This window comes from Bos grunniens, chromosome X (assembly GCF_055505025.1).
Source record: "Bos grunniens cultivar Pamir isolate PY7600 chromosome X, Bosgru_T2T1.0, whole genome shotgun sequence".
NCBI classification, from domain to species: Eukaryota; Metazoa; Chordata; class Mammalia; order Artiodactyla; family Bovidae; genus Bos; species Bos grunniens.
In genome coordinates this window covers 58741629-58760605 of record NC_141194.1, presented here as the reverse complement: position 1 = coordinate 58760605, position 18977 = coordinate 58741629, and the positions used below count along the sequence as shown (strand labels likewise).

The window sequence follows — 18977 nt, the reverse complement described above, 5'->3', positions numbered from 1 at the left end:
GAATCAAACTAGAGTAGTTATGAGGATTAAATTAGTTAATATATGTAAAACATTAAGAAGAGTGCCTGGAAGATATCAAGTGTTGCATAAGTGTTGTTATTGAGTGTTAGCTCATAATGTTTACCGATTAGTGGAAGGGAAAGGACAGACATTAAACAACCAAGCAAATTTATCAACTAAATTATTACAGATTACAATCCAGTGACAGTAAGGAAATAAGCATAATGCAGTGGACAAAGGAACGACTTGAATGAGTGAGGCTTATGTACAGAAGTGACACTCTGCCACAAAGACTCAAGTCCTCCCGAGAAGCCACAGATCTTAACCAGTTCCACAACCTCTCCTGCTTCTATTCCCTTTCTCCCTGCTTTAGTACCTGGAGTTTTCCAGTTCCTGCCAAAGGTGGGGCTTTTTCACTATTCACCCACCCTTCCCCAACTCCTCCCCTACTCTCCCTGTCAGGGGTGAAACTTCTTTGTGTAGCCACGCCTAGACACTGCAGTGATCCAATAGCTGCTTCATGGGGGTGGGGAAGTAGGCAGTAGTATGAAAGGAAAGAGAATAGGTTCTGGCTGTTATTGCTGCACATGTGAAATGAGTCAGAGCAGAGCTTTGACTGTAATGGATTTCATCTACTGAGTGTGTGGTATGGAGGCTGGGGGCTGAGAAGTGGGGGCTTGGTGGGATATCTGGCCCACGCTGCGGTACATTTGTCCAAGAATTCTGTTGCTGGAGCAAGATCCACCCATCCATTCATTTACAGGGTAAGTGTGGAACACTCTCTGGTGTGGCAAGGTGGTTGAGATTTGTGGAGCATAGATATTGGAGTTCAGGATCATGTTAGGTTGATCCTGCTAAGGTGCTACAAAGTCAGAATGGCTGGGAAGGTGTCCTGTGGCTGTCTGTCTACCCACCCATCTGTATCCAGAAAGTGCTGTGTAAGATGCCAGGGACCTGCACTAATACCCTGATGACCTTGGTGAGCCAGTTCCCCTGGGTAGGCTTTTTCTGTACCCCTACGTCCTTTGGAAACATGCCTGGACCGTCCAACACCCCTATCTGCAGTTGGGAGATAAGGAAGAGAAGGAGTCTAGGAGCTTAGGGAAGGGAGGGAGGAGACGGATCATATTTGTAAAGTATCCCTAAGAAAGTTGAGCTGCTGGCCTACCCACGTGGCCCCTGGGCAAGTCGGGGCTTGTGTAAAGAGCTTGTAGGTTCTATTTGGGGGCTTTCAGTTTTCACCCTCACCCACCGGGCTGGGTTTCACTTGATCCTTCATTCCTGGAAACTGAACCCAGGGCAGTGATATTTTGATCCTGCCTTATCTCAAACATTGGCCAAGGCTAAGACAGCTGTGAGAACTGGGGGACAAGAAAAGACCCGCCAGGAAACTAGGCTGGGGAAGCAGAGACTGCAAGATATTATTTAGACAGATGTTGGCAGCTTTGACCAGTATCACACCATGCAGGGTGGCTAAGGCAGGAGAGTATGGGGTATCTTCCCCTACACAATTCTGCAGTCCCTTCCTTCACCCCAGCATACCTCCAATTCAACATAACAGACTCATTGAGCACCTACTCTGTGCCACACTATATGAGACAGACATATGCCTAAAGACATAGTCTGTGCCCACTAGCACCTCGTCATGGGTATATTAGCAATTAAATAAGATAAGCTTTAAAGATCTTGTCAAAATGTTTTGATGTTGTCAGATAAGGATCACATCTAATTAAGCCAGAGAAAATCAGAAAGGGTTTTTGAATTTTTTTTTTGACATTTTAGCACCTTTCAGAGCTGCAAAGCCAGACTACTTGAACTCAAATCCCATCCCTACCATTTATTAACTGTGTGACATAGATCAAGCATAATTACTACACCCTCTCTTAATTCTGTTTTAATCTAGGCTAAAGCCATAGATAATAATAGAGCTTACTTTATTAAGTTTCTGTGAGAATTAAATTAGATAATCTGTGTGAAATAATTGCACACACTTAGCACAGTGGCTGGACCAAAATAAGCACTTTATAAATGTTAACTATTATTATTATTTATGATGAGCCATGAAACACAGATAGGATTTCAACAGGTGGAAACAGGAGAGATGGCAGTCCAAGCAGAGAAAAAAACAAGAACAACTGTTTGGAGTAAGGGAAGCTCTGGGCTTGTGAAAAGAACACCAGCTGAACTGGATTTTAGATTACAATTAGGTGGAAAATGGAAGTTAAAGTTGCCATGGTAGATTGATGACAAACCATGGAAGACTTTTGAATGCTAGATTTTCTCTTTAATTCATCAGACTTTGGAAAATCATTGAAAGTTTCTGAGCTAAAGGAAGAAGACAAATCTGTGTCTCAGAAAGAATAATCTGGTAAACATGAGTTACCTTAATTGGAATAGGAAAACATGAGAGGTAGATAAACCAGATGCAGAGAGGGAATGAGACCCTGGAGGTGGTGACTATGGGAATGGAAATGAGGCAATGAATTTAACAAGATATCACAGAAGATGAATCTGCAGAATTTGGAAGTTAACAAATTACATGAGATTGAAAAAAGAAGAATGAGAGATTCAATATCTTTTGGGGTTGGTTTAGACTTTAAAATGTTGTGTATTCCACTAATTCCATCCATTTTTGTGGATGGTACAAATAGAAAGGGTATCCAATTTCTGAGTTAGACACAGCTTATTAAAGTTCTGAGTCTGCTACTTTTGCTGTTTGTGATCCTAAGCATATCAATTATTCCTTATTTCCAACCAGGACCAAAACAGTACTCATAGGACATTTAGAAATAGGTCCTGGGAGTGTGATTTTTGTACACAAGAAATGAAGTACTACTGCATTTAATGCCAACCAGTTTGATACAGCAAAGCGTTGTTCCTACTACTCACTTATTATGCAGGTAGCTAGCCCACTGAGAAATATGAATTTCTCCAAAACTGTTTAGAGGGAGAATAGTATCCATATCATAAGTTTGTTGAAAGGATTAAAAGAAGTAATCCTTGTAAAATGTCTAGCATGATATCTGATGCATAGTAGGTTTTTATGAATCATAATTTTCTTTCACTCCAATTAACTACACCTTATAAAATCTTTGCTAGTTTCTGCCTGAATACTTTCAGAGGGAATGTACTTAATAATCTCTGAGAGAGTCCATTCCCGTCATAGAAAGCCCTGACTCTGCCAAAGTTCTTCCTTTTGTTAAGCTAAACTCAGTATTCCTGTGGCTTCCAGAGGTTCTAGTCATTCTCTCTGGGGCCACTCAGAGAAGTCTACTCAGTCTCTTCAGGATAGTTCCTCAAAGATCTGAAAACCAAAGACCAGATTCTCATTCATCTTTCATTCCCAGGTCAAAAATTCTTCCATCTTTACTCTTATAGCATGCTGTTATGTCAAATAAGACTCTGAGATTTTAAGCTATGTAAGTTGGAGTGGTGGTGGTACATTCAAAGTGATGGGAAACACTAAAAGGAACATGATGGATGAATGTGACAAGTTCCTTTGTAATTTATTATTTCTTAAATTCCCACTATGTGCCATGTACTTTCAAATACATAATCCCACTGACTACTTAACCCTAGGGAAGGTCCAGGTCTTCTGGTCTTAATTGTACAGGTGGCCAAATAGGCCCAAAGAAAATGAAACTTGCTAGAAATCATCGAGTTAGTAAGTGAGCAAAAACTGGAAACCAGATTTTTCTTACTCCAAGGTCAGTTTTGTTTTGTTTTACTTTTGATACTAGGTCCTAAATTTGGAGGCTTCGAATTCTAGTCCTGGCTCTGCCACTGACTGGCTATGTAAATGAAGAGAAATTCTATACTTTCTAGAGGAGCCTCAGTCTCCCCATCTGGATCATCAAGGAAATGAGGTTAGGTTGTCTTAAAGAATCCTTTTGAGATTCCATGACAATGTTTTCAATTATTTGATGGTTTGAAGTTTTAGCCAGTTACCAAAGATGAGGAAAAAAAAAAAAAAAACATAATGAACTGAGGTGCCTGCCTATTACTAAAGGAGTTCAAGTAGATATGGATGGCATTTCTTTATTGAGCAACAGACCTTTGGGAATAAGATGACTTTTGAATTTCTGTCTAATTCTAAGATTGTACGATACTGAACATTGTTTTATAGGATGTACATTTACATATGAGATCATGAACTTCTTGTTATATCAGTTTCACCTTTCCCCCACTATCCCGCCACCTATCTTTTCCTTAGGCAGCCTAAAAAATAAAAGTCAAGCAATATTTTGGCATCAATATCTCATCCTGTACAGACAGGCTTCACTCTATGGACTGATTCTCCCATTCATATTGTGAGGATAAGTAGCCCTGAGCTGTGCTTGCAAATGCTTATCAGTTTGTATGTCTGTTTCCTTAGGATATTTCTGGCCTGTGAGGAAGAGATAGTGCATATGATAGAATTTAGACTGCTTTGTGAGAAAAAGCACTGTTCTTATTGACATCCTCAGAGAGATAAAGCTATTCCAGATAGTCTGGTAAATTGGACAGGGTGGAGAGAATATGGGGCAAGACCAAAGAACATTAATAAAAATCAGAAATGAGAGCACTTGAATGAGTTTTATCGAGTTCCTAACCCTGTAAAAAAATCATATTACAAATCCAGTTTTCAGCTGGGAGAACTCAGTCAAGAGTATATCCTCCTTGGGAAGTCACCTAGTACTACTGGTGGTGTGTGTGTGCACGCATGCATGTGCATGCTCAGTCAATTCAGTTGTGTCTGATTCTTTGCGACCCTATGAACTGTAGCCTGCTAGGCTTCTCTGTCCATGGGGATTCTCCAGGTAAGAATACTGGAGTGGGTTGCCATGCCCTCCTCCAGGGGATCTTCCTGACTCAGGGATCAAACCTATGTCTCTTAAGTCTCCTGAATTGGCAGGTGGGTTTTTTTTTTTTTTTCTAATTTTATTTTATTTTTAATCTTTACATAATTGTATTAGTTTTGCCAAATATCAAAATGAATCCGCCACAGGTGGGGTTTTTTGTTTGTTTGTTTTATCACTAGAACCACCTGGGAAGCCTACTGCTGGTGATGTAGGTAGCTTTTAATGATACCAGAATTTCATGGTATCTTGTGTTGGTCAGTACATGAATGTGACTCACTTTGGCTAGGGACACTGGGGAACAAAAGCAGTGATTTGGGGTATTGGTTGTTTGTCTGACCTGTGGCCTCTCTTCAATGTCCTTTGCTCCCAAACTCTGGGTGGAATAGAAACAACACTCATAGCAACCCCTCATATGTGTAGCACAATTTGGAGTTTCCAGAGCACTTTCACATACATTATTTCATTTATCCCTTGAACATCATCCAGGGTAGTTTTTGTACCCTTGCTCATACTTGGGAAAACTATTTTAGCAATCATTGTTTTCCTAATATGCTGGGAAAGATTGAGGGCAAGAGGAGTAGGGGATGACAGAGGATGAGATGGTTGGATGGCATCACCGACTCAACAGACGTGAGTTTGGGTAAACTCCGGGAGTTGGTGATGGACAGGGAGGCCTGGCGTGCTGCTGTTCATGGGGTCACAAAGAGTCAGACATGACTGAGCGACTGAACTGAACTGAACTGGATATGTTTTCATAATCAGCCCAAAGATGGCTGGTCTTAATTATATCACCATATTCTTAGCTACACTTTTCTCTTCCCCACTCCCTTTAACAATTTTTTCAGCAGTTTCCAGACACTAACCACATATTTATATACATTTTAGCATGCCCCCCCCTCAATTTACAGTCTTTTAAGTTATGTTTGTCTTTTTTAGATTTGTGCTTTTTTTAATTGTGTGTTTTCACATGTTTTGAAGGAGAAAGATTTTAACTCACATGGTTAACATTTGCTTTTGGATGAATTAGAATTGCCCCATTGGATATTAATTCTATCTGTACAGTGACAATTGTTTTTAATAAAATTTTATTTTATTTTTCTACCCCAGCATCTTTATTCTTGCTGAGTCATTATCTGTTGCTCTGTACACTGGAATAAAAAACAAGGTAAATAGTTGTGACATCTTTAACTTTGCTAGCTCTCTTTATTCTCCTCTGTTGATATACTAATCAACAGTATTGGACCAAACATTGCTATCACTAACAGTTGAAATATTTCAACCACTTTGTAAATGAAAAGAGAAGCTTGATAAAAACTGTAACAACCACCTGTGGTCTCTGAATTATTTCTATTCCATGCACATATTGTGATATATTTGACTATTAAAAGACAATCTACTTTTGTCACATACCAACAAAATAATGCATTTCCAGTCCTGATGCTCCTTCACCTACCTGTACCAACAGCTGACACTATTGCTTATCTTTTACTTCTTAAAACTTTGTCCTGTACTATCCCATCCAGGTTCTATTCTTTCTTCCCTGGATTTCCCTTCTTGGTTGCTGCTGGCTATTCTTCTTCTTCCAGCTTCAAATATGGATGTCCATTAGTGTTTCATTCTTAACATTGTTCTTAGCTCATCAAGCCTCTGTTGTGATTTACTTAGGCCAATGTTGCTTAACCTTCCAAAAGTTTTTTTTTTTTTTTTTTTTTAAATTCATCTAAGGTTTAAGTATGTTTTAAAAGTGAAAGTGTTAGTTGCTCAGTTGTGTCCAACTCTTTGTGACCCATGGACTGTTGTCTGCCAGGCTCCTCGGTCCGTGGAATTCTCCAGGTAAGAAGACTAGAGTGGATAGCCATTCCCTTCTCCAGGAAATCTTCCTGACCCAGGGATCAAACCTAGGTTTCCTGCATTTCAGGCAGACTCTTTACCATCTGAGCCAACAGGGAAGCCCTATGTTTTAAAGTACCCCAGATAATTCTGATGTGCATCCATGAACTGAGCTGGTATTTTTATGCATTTGACTTATTTCTAGCCCTAACCTATGTTCTACATATTTTAATTGCCTGTTGGGCACCACCACTGACATGTTCCTTTGTTTACTCCAACTTTCCAAACTTAAAACAATTTAATACTAAGTATGTTGTTGTTGTCATTGCTTTTAACTAAAAAGGAACTCCCCTTTCGCACTCTTTGTGGTCCCAAGATTAACCTGGCTTCCCAGGCAGAAACCTTTAGAATCTTCTCTGACTTGTGTCTTTCCCTCGATTCTCATGTCCATGTAATTGTAGAGTCCTATGGACTTTCCTTGTAAGATCTGTATCTCCCATCATCACTTCCTTTCTGCTCCTAGTGCTACCATGTTTGTCCTGGCACTTATCTCCTAGGGCTTGAGCAGAAAACCTATCTAGCCATTCTTTAAAGAACAGATGAATGTTCAGAAAATATTTTTGTCCCTATAAGATTACTGAGGAAATAGTAAATTTAAGTGACAGCCTGGGAGGACCTCCATTCCCTAATTTAGAGTTCAATACTGCCTTGGAAAGCATGTCATAATCATAAGTCTTAAATTACCTGTGAGTCCTGGCTTTGTTTAATGCTAGTTAAATAAATTTCAGTTCAGTTCAGGTGCTCAGTCATGTCTGACTCTTTGCAACCTCAAGGACTGCAGCAGGCCAAGCTTTCCTGTCCATCACCAACTCCCAGAGCTTGCTCAAACTCATGTCCATTGAGTCAGTGATGCCACCCAACCATCTCATCCTCTCTCGTCCCCTTCTTCCCCTACCTTCAATCTTACCCAGCATCAGGGTCTTTTCCAATGAGTCACTTCTTCCCATCAGGTGGCCAAAGTATTGGAGTTTCAGATTCAGCATCAGTCCTTCCAATGAATATTCAGGATTGATTTCCTTTAGGATTAACTAGTTTGACCTCCTTGCAGTCTGAGAGACTCTCAAGAGTCTTCTCCAACACCACAGTTCAAAAGCATCTATTCTTCAGTGTTCAGCTTTCTTCATAGTCACATCCATACATGACTACTGGAAAAACCATAGCTTTGACTAGACAGATTTGTTGGCAAAGTAATGTATCTGCTTTTTAATATGCTGTCTAGGTTGGCCATAACTTTTCTTCCAAGGAGCAAGCATCTTTTAATTTCATGGCTGCACTCACCATCTGCAGTGATTTTTGAGCCCCCCAAAATAAAGTCTGTCACTGTTTCCATTGTTTCCCAATCTACTTTCCATGAAGTGATGGGACTGAATGCCATGATCTTAGTTTTCTGAATGTTAAGTTCTAAACCAACTTTTTCACTCTCCTCTTTCACTTTCATCAAGAGGCTCTTTAGTTCTTCTTCACTTTCTGCCATAAGGGTGGTGTCATCTACATATCTGAGGTTATTTATATTTCTCCCAGCAATCTTGATTCCAGCTTGTACTTCATCCAGCACGGCATTTTACATCATATACTCTCATTATAAGGTAAATAAGTTAAATAATGCATATAAGTTAAATAAGCAGGGTGACAATATACAGCCTTGGCATACTCCTTTCCTGATTTGGAACCAGTCTGTTGTTCCATGTCCACTTCTAACTGTTGCTTCTTGAACTGCATACAGATTTCTCAGGAGGCAGGTAAGGTGGTCTGGTATTCCCATCTCTTTAGGAATTTTCAACAGTTTATGATCCACACAATCAAAGGCTTTGGTGTAGTCAATAAAGCAGAAGTAGATTTTTTTTTTTTTTTTGCAACTCTCTTGCTTTTTCGATGATCCAACAATTTGATGGGTCAACAATTGCCAACGATTTGTTGGCAATTTTATCTCTGTTTCCCTTTGCCTTTTCTAAATCCAGCTTGAACATCTGGAAGTTCACAGTTCACATACCCTAGAAGCCTGACTTGGAGAATTTTAAGCATTACTTTGCTAGGGTGTGAGATGAGTACAATTGTGTGGTAGTTTGAACATTCTTTGGCATTTCCCTTCTTTGGGTTTGGAATGCAAACTGACCTTTTCCAGTCCTATGGCCACCGCTGAGTTTTCCAAATTTGCTGGCATACTGAGTGCAGAACTGTCACAGCATCATCTTTTAGGATTTGAAATAGCTCAACTGGAATTCCATCACTTCTACTAGCTTTGTTCATAGTGATGTTTCCTAAGGCCCACTTGACTTCACATTCCAGGATGTCTGGCTCTAGGTGAGTGATCACACCATCATGGATATCTAGGTCATGAAGATCTTTTTTGTATGATTCTTCAGTGTATTTGAGGTATTTTTTTTTCACTTTAAGCCTCTGTTTTAAAAATCCATTAATTGGTGATAACAATCCATGGCTTATTCTCAGAGTTATTGGAAGAAACTATTGAGCTAACTGGTATGAAACCCTTTCCAATTGTAAAACCTTTCACTAGGCCAGAAGATTGTTACCTTTTTTTTTTTTTTTTTTTTGTAAATGTTTACCATTCACTCATTCAACAAATATTTATTTAGTCTCTACTGTATGCCAGGCATGTTCTAGGCATTGGGGATGAAGTACTAAACACAATGACCATGATCTCATGGTGCTTACATTTTAGTTGTGTTAGAAACAAGCAATAAAGAAGTAAATAAGTAAGATATAAAATGTGTCAGATGGTCATAAGTTCAATTGAGAAGAATGAAACAGGAGAAAGACATAGGGAATATGGTGTGAAGTTGAAGTTTTAAGAGGGTGGTTAGAAAAGCCTCCCTAAGAAGATATTATAAGATCAAAGAACTGAAGAAGGTGAGGAAAGTAGTGATGTACATATCTAGGGGAACACATGCCTGACTAAGGGAACAGTGAGTATCAAAGACCTTAAGGTGGGAGCATTTTCAGGTTAGTTTCAGGAAGAGCAAGGAGGTTGGCATGGTTTGAGTTAAGAGAATAATAGGAAGAAGAGTAGATTATGGGATCAAAGAGGTGATGGGGAGATAGGAAGATCACCTAAAGCCTCATTGGCCATTATGAGGACTTTAGTTTTATTGAGTAGGGAGAGCCATCAATGCATTTTGAGGTTGGAAGTGACATGATTTAACATGTTTTAAAGGATCATTCCACCTTCAGCCCATGTCACACTATTACTTATTCTTTCCAGAAAAATAAATGAGTAGGCCTCAAGTTACTCCCTCATCAAGTTCCCTCTAAATGTGACTGCATTTAGACTGCATTTTTCTGACTTCACCTAATATTCAGGAAAAATGTACAAGAGCCAAAAAGGGCCTTAAATGATTTTCAGGGAATTCCTTAACTACCCAGTGGTTAGGACTCTGAACTTCCACTGCTGGAGGCCTGGGTTTGATCCCTGGTTCGGGAACTCAGATCCCACAAGTTGAGTTGAGGAACCAAAACAGAAAAAACAAACGATGACTTTCAAAGTTGGCTGTACATGAGAATTACCTCCTGAATTTTTAAAAATTCCAAATACATCAGAATCTCAGAAATGCAAACGAAATATATGTGTTTTTTGGAGTTCCCAAGATGCACTAGGTGAGAACCACTAGTCAAAGATTTGACCAAATCCTCATGGTATGATTGGGGACCTTGAGTCCAGCAATGGGGAGGAATACACTTTTGATAGCACAGCTAGACCTGGGCCCACTCACCGTTCTGAGGAATGCAGAATTCACAAATATGTGGGCAGAAAGAAGATATGAAGTTTGATAGTTTGGAAGCAGATTATGGGCAAGAGAAAGCTGGGATAGAAGTGGCCCTGAGCCATGCCAAGAAAGAGAAGGCTGAGAGCCAGCACCAAGTGATAAAACATCTGGATTATAGGCCAAACATCTGGAAATAATGAAGGCATTGCACAGATTAGAAGCTTGATTTTCAAAGAAATTACTATTCTCAACCCCGCACTGAGCACCTACTTTGATTTTTGCCAGTCCCCTGCATGTGGGTGACTGGGTAGACTCACAAGGAGAGGAATGGGCAGGGCATGGACCACCTGCTGTCTTCCTCATCCTCTTTAATCTCACATCTCCTGCACTGCCCAGGCAAGGCAAATATCTTCCATCAAGTCCTGAGTTCTTAATTTAGACCTGTCATCCTGTTTTGCCCACCCGTCCTAGATAGAGAAAGCACGTTTCATCCCACAGGCATGTGCAAGTTGAGAAGAACAGCAGTCACAAGCTGTGGCCAAAGGCAGCTGCACTGGCAGTAGTTTAAGTACCTAATATCAGCAGAAACTTGGCAATGTCAATTTTTCAGGGCACCATGACCTCATGTGGGAATTACTATTAATGTCATTCTCATTGCTTATCCTTTTCCCTGTCAACTTGCATTCTTATTTTTCTAGATTATTTTTTTCAAAGGGGACAGGATCAGGACAAGAGGATAGACAGGGTGAACAGTCACATGACAAAGACAGACAAAATAAGGATATACTCTAGTCATCTTGCCACTTGTCAGCCCCTCTGGTTAAACCCAATCAATAACCCAAACAGCACTTAATAGATAACTTTGCATTAAAAATCATTTGGAGGCATATATAAGAATATTCATAATACCTTTTTAAATTTTAATTTGGGGAATAACAAGCATTGTCTAATAGAATGATATAGGGTAGTTCAAGGTATTAAAGGAAACGCTGAAGAACTAGGATTTTTATGAACTGTAATTCTCAGGTCATAAATTTCACTTTTGTAAAGTGTACAGTTCACCGTTTTTTTTTTTTGTTTTTTTTTAACATATTCACCAAATCACACACCATCACTACTATCTAGTTCCAGACAGTACCCATTGAGTAGTTATTTCACATTCTCTCCTTCCCTCAGCCCCTGGCAACTACTAGCCTACTTTCTGCCTCTGTGAATTGTCTATTCTGGATATTTCATATAAATGGAATAATGTATTTGTCCTTTTGTGTGGCTTCTTTCACTTAGCATTATACAAGGTCCATCCATGTTGTAGTCCTTACTGAGTATTTCACTCCTTTTTCTAGCTAAATAATATTTAATTGTATTGCCAGTACTCTTGCCTGAAAAATCCCATGGACGGAGGAGCCTGGTAGGCTGCAGTCCTTGGGGCCGCTAAGAGTCGAGCACGACTGAGCGACTTCACTTTCACTTTTCACTTTCATGCATTGGAGAAGGAAATGGCAACCCACTCCAGTATTCTTGCCTGGAGAATCCCAGGGACAGAGGAGCCTAATGGGCTGCCGTCTATGGGGTCACACAGAGTCGGACATGACTGAAGTGACTTAGCAGCAAACTACACTTTGTTTATCCACTTATCAGTTGATTTATATTTGAGTTGTTTCTACGATTTGGGCTATTATGAATAGTGGTGCTAAGAATATTCATGTCCAGATTTTTGTGTGAATATGTATTTTCATTTATTTTGGTTATATAACAAAAGATAGGAATTGCTGGATCACATGGTAACTTTATGTTTAATATTTTCAGGAACTGCAAAACCATTTTTCAAAGAGAGTACACCACCTTACATTTACCAGCAGTATATGAAGTTGCAATTTACCACATCCTTCCCAACATTTAATCATCCCCCTTTTTTTTTATTATGGCCACTTTAGTGGGTATGAAATAGTATTCATGGTGATTTTGATCAACATTCCTCTAATTGCTAATGATGTTAAAGCATCTTTTTTTTTTTTTTGTCCTTATTGGCCATTTTAATATGTTTTTTGAGCAACGTATATTCAAATATTTAATTAGATTATTTGTCCTTTTATTGTTGAGTCATAAGATTTCCATATTGTATGTGCTAAGTGTGTGCTAAGTCACTTCAGTCATGTCCGACTCTGTGCAACTCTATAGACTGTAGTCTGCCAGGGTCCTCTGTCCATGAGATTCTCCAGGTAAGAATAGTGAAGTGTGTTGCCATGCCCTCCTGCAGGGGATCTTCCCAACCCAGAGACTGAACCAGTATCTCCTATGTCTCCCGCATTGACAGGCAGTTTCTTTACCACTACTTCCCTGGTAGCTCAGAGGGTAAATCATCTGCCTTCAATGCAGGAGACCTGGGCTTGATCCCTGGGTCAGGAAGATCCCCTGGAGAAGGGAATGGCAACCCACTCCAGTATTTTTGCCTGGAGAATCCCATGGCTGGAGGAGCCTGGTAGGCTACAGTCCACAGGGTCACAAAGAGTTGGACACGACTGAGCAACTTCCCTTTCCCTTTCTTTACCACTAGTGCCACCTGGGAAGCCCATTTTATATATATATATATATATATATATATATATATATGTGTGTGTGTGTGTGTGTGTATTACAATATATATATTATATAATATATATATTTTATTACAATATATACATTATACATGTGTATTTTATATATATATGTGTGTGTATATACACACATACATTGATATATAGTTTGTGTGTTCATGCTTAGTTACTCAGTTGTGTCCGACTCTTTGGGACCCTGTGGATTGTAGCCTGCAAAATCTGTCCATGGAATTCTTTAGGCAAGAATACTAAAGTGGGTTGCCATTCCCTTCTCCAAGGGATCTTCCCAACCCAGAGATCGAACCTGGGTGTCCTGCATTGCAGGTGGATACTTTGCTGTCTGAGCCACCAGGGAAGCCCTTCATATAGCTTTTCAGTTCTCTATAACTTACAGTTTTGTTTTTTTTTTTTTCCTGTTATGTGGGTTGTCTTTTTATTTTTTTAAAATTTTATTTTATTTTTAAACTTTATGTAATTGTATTAGTTTTGCCAAATATCAAAATGAATCTGCCACAGGTATACATGTGTTCCCCATCCTGAACCCTCCTCCCTCCTCCCTCCCCATACCATCCCTCTGGGTCGTCCCAGTGCACTAGCCCCAAGCATCCAGTATCGTGCATCAAACCTGGACTGGCATCTCGTTTCATACATGATATTTTACATGTTTCAATGCCATTCTCCCAAATCTTCCCACCCTCTCCCTCTTTTTCTTGATAGTGTCCTTGAAGCACAAAAGTTTTAAATTTTGGTTAAGTAAAATTTATGTATTTTTTTCCTGTTTTGTTGTGTTCCTTTTGGTGCTATGATCTAAGAAATCATTGCCTAATCAAAGATCATGGTTTATACCTATATTTTCCTATAAGAAAAAAATTTAATTATAAACATTTTTGTTTCCTTATAAAAACTCCTTTAAGAGTTTTATAGTTTTATATCTTTCATTTAGAGGTTTGGTCCATTTTAAGTTAATTTTATATATGGTATGAGATAAGAGTCCAATTTGATTCTTTTTCATGTGACTATGCAGTTGTCACAATATGTTTTTTTGAAAAGCTTATTTCTTTCCCATTGAATTGTCTTGGCACTCTCTTTGAAAATCATTTGACCATAGTGTAACAACTTTATTCTAAATGGCCGCAAATTAGAAACAGCCCCAAAAGGGAACCCTCTTACACTGTTGTTGGGAATGCAAACTAGTACAGCCACTATGGAGAACAGTGTGGAGATTCCTTAAAAAACTGGAAATAGAACTGCCTTATGACTCAGCAATCCCACTGCTGGGCATACACACTGAGGAAACCAGAATTGAAAGAGACACGTGTACCCCAATGTTCATTGCAGCACTGTTTACGATAGCTAGGACATGGAAGCAACCTAGATGTCCATCAGCAGATGAATGGATAAGAAAGCTGTGGTACATATACACAATGGAATATTACTCAGCCATTAAAAAGAATACATTTGAATCAGTTCTAATGAGGTGGATGAAACTGGAGCCTATTATACAGAGTGAAGTAAGCCAGAAAGGAAAACACCAATACAGTATACTAATGCATATATATGGAATTTAGAAAGATGGTAATGATAACCCTATATGCGAGACAGCAAAAGAGACACAGATGTATAGAACAGTCTTTTGGACTCTGTGGGAGAGGGAGAGGGTGGGATGATTTGGGAGAATGGCTTTGAAACATGTATAATATCATATAAGAAATGAATCACCAGTCTAGGTTTGATGCAGGATACAGGATGCTTGGGGTTGGTGCACTGGAATGACCCAGAGAGATGGTATGGGGAGGGACGTGGGAGGGGGGTTCAGGATGGGGAACATGTGTACACCCGTGGTGGATTCATGTTGATATATGGCAAAACCAATACAATATTGTAAAGTAATTAGCCTCCAATTAAAATAAATAAATTTAAATTAAAAATAAAATTAAAAAAAAAGAAAGAAACAGCCCAATGCCCATCAACCAAAAGAAAAAAAAAACACACATAAAATAAATTATGGCATATCCAAACAATGGAATACTATACAGCAATGGTAAGGAATAAATGTTGCTATACACAATGTCATGGGTAAATCTCACAGATGTTGTACTGAGCAAAGAAAGCCAGAAACAAAAGAAGGCTCTCATATGAATCAAATTTACATGACATTCAAGGACAGGTTAAACTAATAATGGTGATAGAAGTCAGAATAGAAATTACTTCAGAGAAGGAAATGGCATTGACTGGGAAGGGGTATGAGAGAGTCTGCTGAGGTAATGAAAAGGTTTTTTATCTTTATCTGGAAGCATTTGTATGAGTATATTCCCTGGTGGCTCAATGGTAAAGAATCTGCCTGCAATGCAGGAGACACAGGAACTGTGGGTTATATTCCTGGTTCGTGACGATCCCCTGAAGGAGGACATGGCAACCCACTCCAGTATTATTGTCTGGAGAATGCCAGAGACAGAGGAGCCTTGTGTGCAATAGTCCATGGGGTTGCAAAGAGTCAGTGACGACTGAAGTGACTTAGCACACATCCATACATATGTCAAAATTTTATAGATCCATCTATGTTGCTGACTTATACAGCAGTTTGGAGGATTCAGATGTATCTTCTGGGATACTTTGGAAGAGTGTCTAGCTGCAGTTATAGGGCACCTCAGAGTAGCTCTGATTTTCTCAAAACTTAGTTATTCTCTCTCACCTTCTCTTAAAATAAAAAGGCAGTACATGTACTACAGGACACTGCTGACCACAGGGAAGAACTTGACATAAGGCCTGAGTTTGTCCCTTGGTAATAATTTAACCATTATTAGACAATTTTACTCATAGCCATGACCTCTTCATAACAGATCAGAGTCATTGTGGCTTCTCTTTAAAAAAGGTAATTTGTTAAACTTATTGTGAAAGACAGTTTAATTTGCTTGCTTGGGATAAACAGTTTGACAAAGTAGAAGGAAAAAAAAAAAGCCCTATGTTTGTTCCCTGGAGCCTGATATGGGGATTTGGCCATACACCTAACTTGCCTACTCACAGGTCTCAAAGCCAAGGTTAGAGGGACATGTTAAGATTCATGCCACATGACATTTATTAGATGGAAGGGGCTCTGGATACCAAATATAATAAAGTGTCTCAGATACCCAAAGGGCAGAAACAGATGCTATGGAGATTTCAGATGCCTATATTGGGAGCTTATCATAAGGGCATGACTGCTCTTTGGCTCCTGCCAATGATTTTCTGTTTTTGTGGGCAAGAATAGGATACAGGGGAGTTGCCCAGACCAGTATTCTGGCCCTGTGCCCATGACACTTAATTATCTTGTCATGAGAGCTGTGAGACCACTGATAGTTCTTGTTCCTAATGACATGATGCGGGGTAGGGAGGGGAGTGTGCCTACTGAGGCTGACACTATGGGTCAATAATAAAAACAACAGACGGGGGCATCTTAAGCTTATGTAAAAAATAGATTTTGTAGTCTACTTTGTTCTGAATTAAGAAATGGGAAAGAATGGCCCAGTTGATCGTGGGAAAAGGTACATTCAAGCAAGAATCCCAGACAGGAAAACTTACTCCATTGCTACTGGGGACTTTTAAAGGGAGGAATGATGGTATCTAGCACAAGTTATACATACACACTCTCCTCTCTTCTGACTGGAAGTACACATTTAGGATTTTATATACTTTGAGAAACCACCTGAAGTTCACCGTGGTATGAGGTTAAGGAGTGAACAAAAGAACCTCACCCCACCTTTCTCTTTGAGCAATGCAAGCCCCATGTATCAGTTACTTACAGTAAAATTCATCTTTGTAGAAAATTACCTCTCTATATACTCAACTCTATCTTATTTTGTATAACTTCTCAAATCCTTCAGAATGCTTTGATGGACCTTAGTTCATTTAATCATTCCAAGGACTATATAAGGTAGGTAAGGAACGTACCGACCCCTTTCTTCAGATTAAGTAACTGAAGCCAGAAAAAATAAAGTCACTCATACAGAATCATAGATTGAAAGAAGAGCCAAGTAAGTTGACCAACCATCCCAGTTTACCTGAGACTGTCCTAGTTTCAACCCTGAAAGTCCCATATCCTGAGGAAGCTTATTAGTCCTAAACAAACCTGTATCCAGGATAGAACCGATATCTCCCAACTCTTTGACCAATGCTAGTTCCAGTGCCCTATACCATTTGTATTTTGAAACCTGTTATCTGAGTAGTGTTTCCTTTTCTCTGCACTTTGATGTACCAGGACATTTCTTCAAGCTGGATCATTCTCCCCTCCCACGCTTCCAAGGACAGAAGCAATGACAGCTAGTTGTCTTCAAAGGTACTTGAGACAGTTTTGGCAAAAGAGAACCATGCTTCAGCTTTCTCATCCACAAAGGGATAATAATCTCTATTGCTTGCAACATGAATGTTATGTGGATCAAATATAATGAGTATGAAAGTGCTTTCAAAACTGTTGATAGCTGGTAACATGTGAGAGATTGTGGCTATACTCTAGTTTCTAGGCAGATACCAGCTCCTTGTCTTATCATTTTCTTTCCAGTTCAGCAAGTGTTACAACCACTAACTGTATGAACATTGGTGAATTCCTTGGCCTTTATGTCTCATTTTTCACATATTCAAAATTAGGTTAATAATAATTTATGATATGGTTGTTTTAAAGCTTGAAGTATTACATTTAAACCATTTAAGACTTCTTGGCACATGGTTAGTGCTATCTAGGCATTAGCTGTTTTGATTTGGCTTCCTCAAACCTTCTAACCCAGGTCCAGAGAATAGACTAAGAGGTCCATAAACCAACTGAGATGGAAGCCACTACTTGCCTTGAGATCCTTTCCATTTGTTCCATAATTGTATTCTGTGCCCATAGCCTTCCCACCATGGATTGCCAAGAAAATGAGTACTGGGACCAATGGGGACGGTGTGTCACTTGCCAACTGTGTGGACCTGGACAAGAGCTCTCCAAGGTAAGTACCCCTGGTCAGGATACTTATTTCTGTTACATCCTAGAAAAGCAGACTGGCAACCAAGAAAGTCCAAGATTAGGAGAGTCAACCCCATCTGTGGCTAATAGGTTTAGCAAATAAAACATATGAAATCCAAAGATTATGACAATAGCATTCACAGTTCCATTAAGAATTCAACCTGGCAGCATCAGAGGCAGGTGAGGATTCCATGAGATAATGGAGTATCTCAAGAGGAGATATATAATACAAAGGTTTAAGAAGGCTGTTAAGTATTATAGACATATGTCAACTAAAGCAAGATCCACTCATTTGGGGTTCAGGAGCCAGCTATCAAGTCTTGGGAATGGAAAAGAGAGAACTGAGTAGGCTGAAATGTGGCCTCTGTATAGAGGAACTGGGCCACTGAGGAAACTGCAAGAGAGGATTCACTGATGGGGAACTAGGAAGGGTCTAGAATCCCAGTTGGTAACAAAACAACCCACAAGGCAGGAATTATATACTCAACCCTGATTTGCAGAGCTGCATTATTGTTTCTGCTTCAGGTCCCCATTGATCCCAGAAACTGAGAGTGGTATTAAATTGAGACTGAAGTTGAGGACACAAAGGTTGGGAGCAGACAGCCAGCAGATTTTTTTCACACTCACATATTTTCTGCAGTTGTCTATTAATTCAGCAATCACTTACTGGTTTTGTTCATTGTTATTCAGTCACTAGGTCATGTCCTACTCTTTGCGACCCCATGGACTACAGCACACCAGGCTTCCCTATCCCTATCCTTCACTATCTCCTGAGTTTGCTCAAACTTATATCCATTGAGTCGATGATGCCATCCAAACATCTCATCCTCTGTCACCCCATTCTCCTCCTACCCTCAATCTTTCCCAGCATCAGGGTCTTTTGCAATGATTCAGCTCTTTGCATCAGGTGGCCAAAGTATTGGAGCTTCAGCACCAGTCCTTCCAGTGAATATTC

At 39.5% G+C, this 18977-nt stretch overlaps 1 protein-coding gene across 15 annotated transcripts in view; it reads left to right on the top strand.

The window, feature by feature from the left end:
• Positions 1–536: 536 nt before the first annotated feature.
• Positions 537–18977, top strand: part of EDA2R (ectodysplasin A2 receptor) — an 88813-nt gene continuing 70372 nt past the window's right edge. For 5 of the 15 annotated variants that reach the window (XR_015159121.1, XR_015159120.1, XM_086388250.1 and 2 more), the window contains exons 1-2: positions 537–764; positions 17909–18005. Coding sequence is in view for 10 of the 15 variants with exons in the window: in XM_086388250.1 (XP_086244376.1) it covers positions 17919–18005 (87 nt within the window). In the remaining 5 variants the exon portion in view is untranslated. Of the gene's footprint in view, positions 765–5948; positions 6007–17908; positions 18006–18977 lie in introns of all 15 variants that reach the window. The other 10 variants (XR_015159119.1, XR_015159118.1, XM_086388249.1 and 7 more) reach the window with 5 other exon arrangements.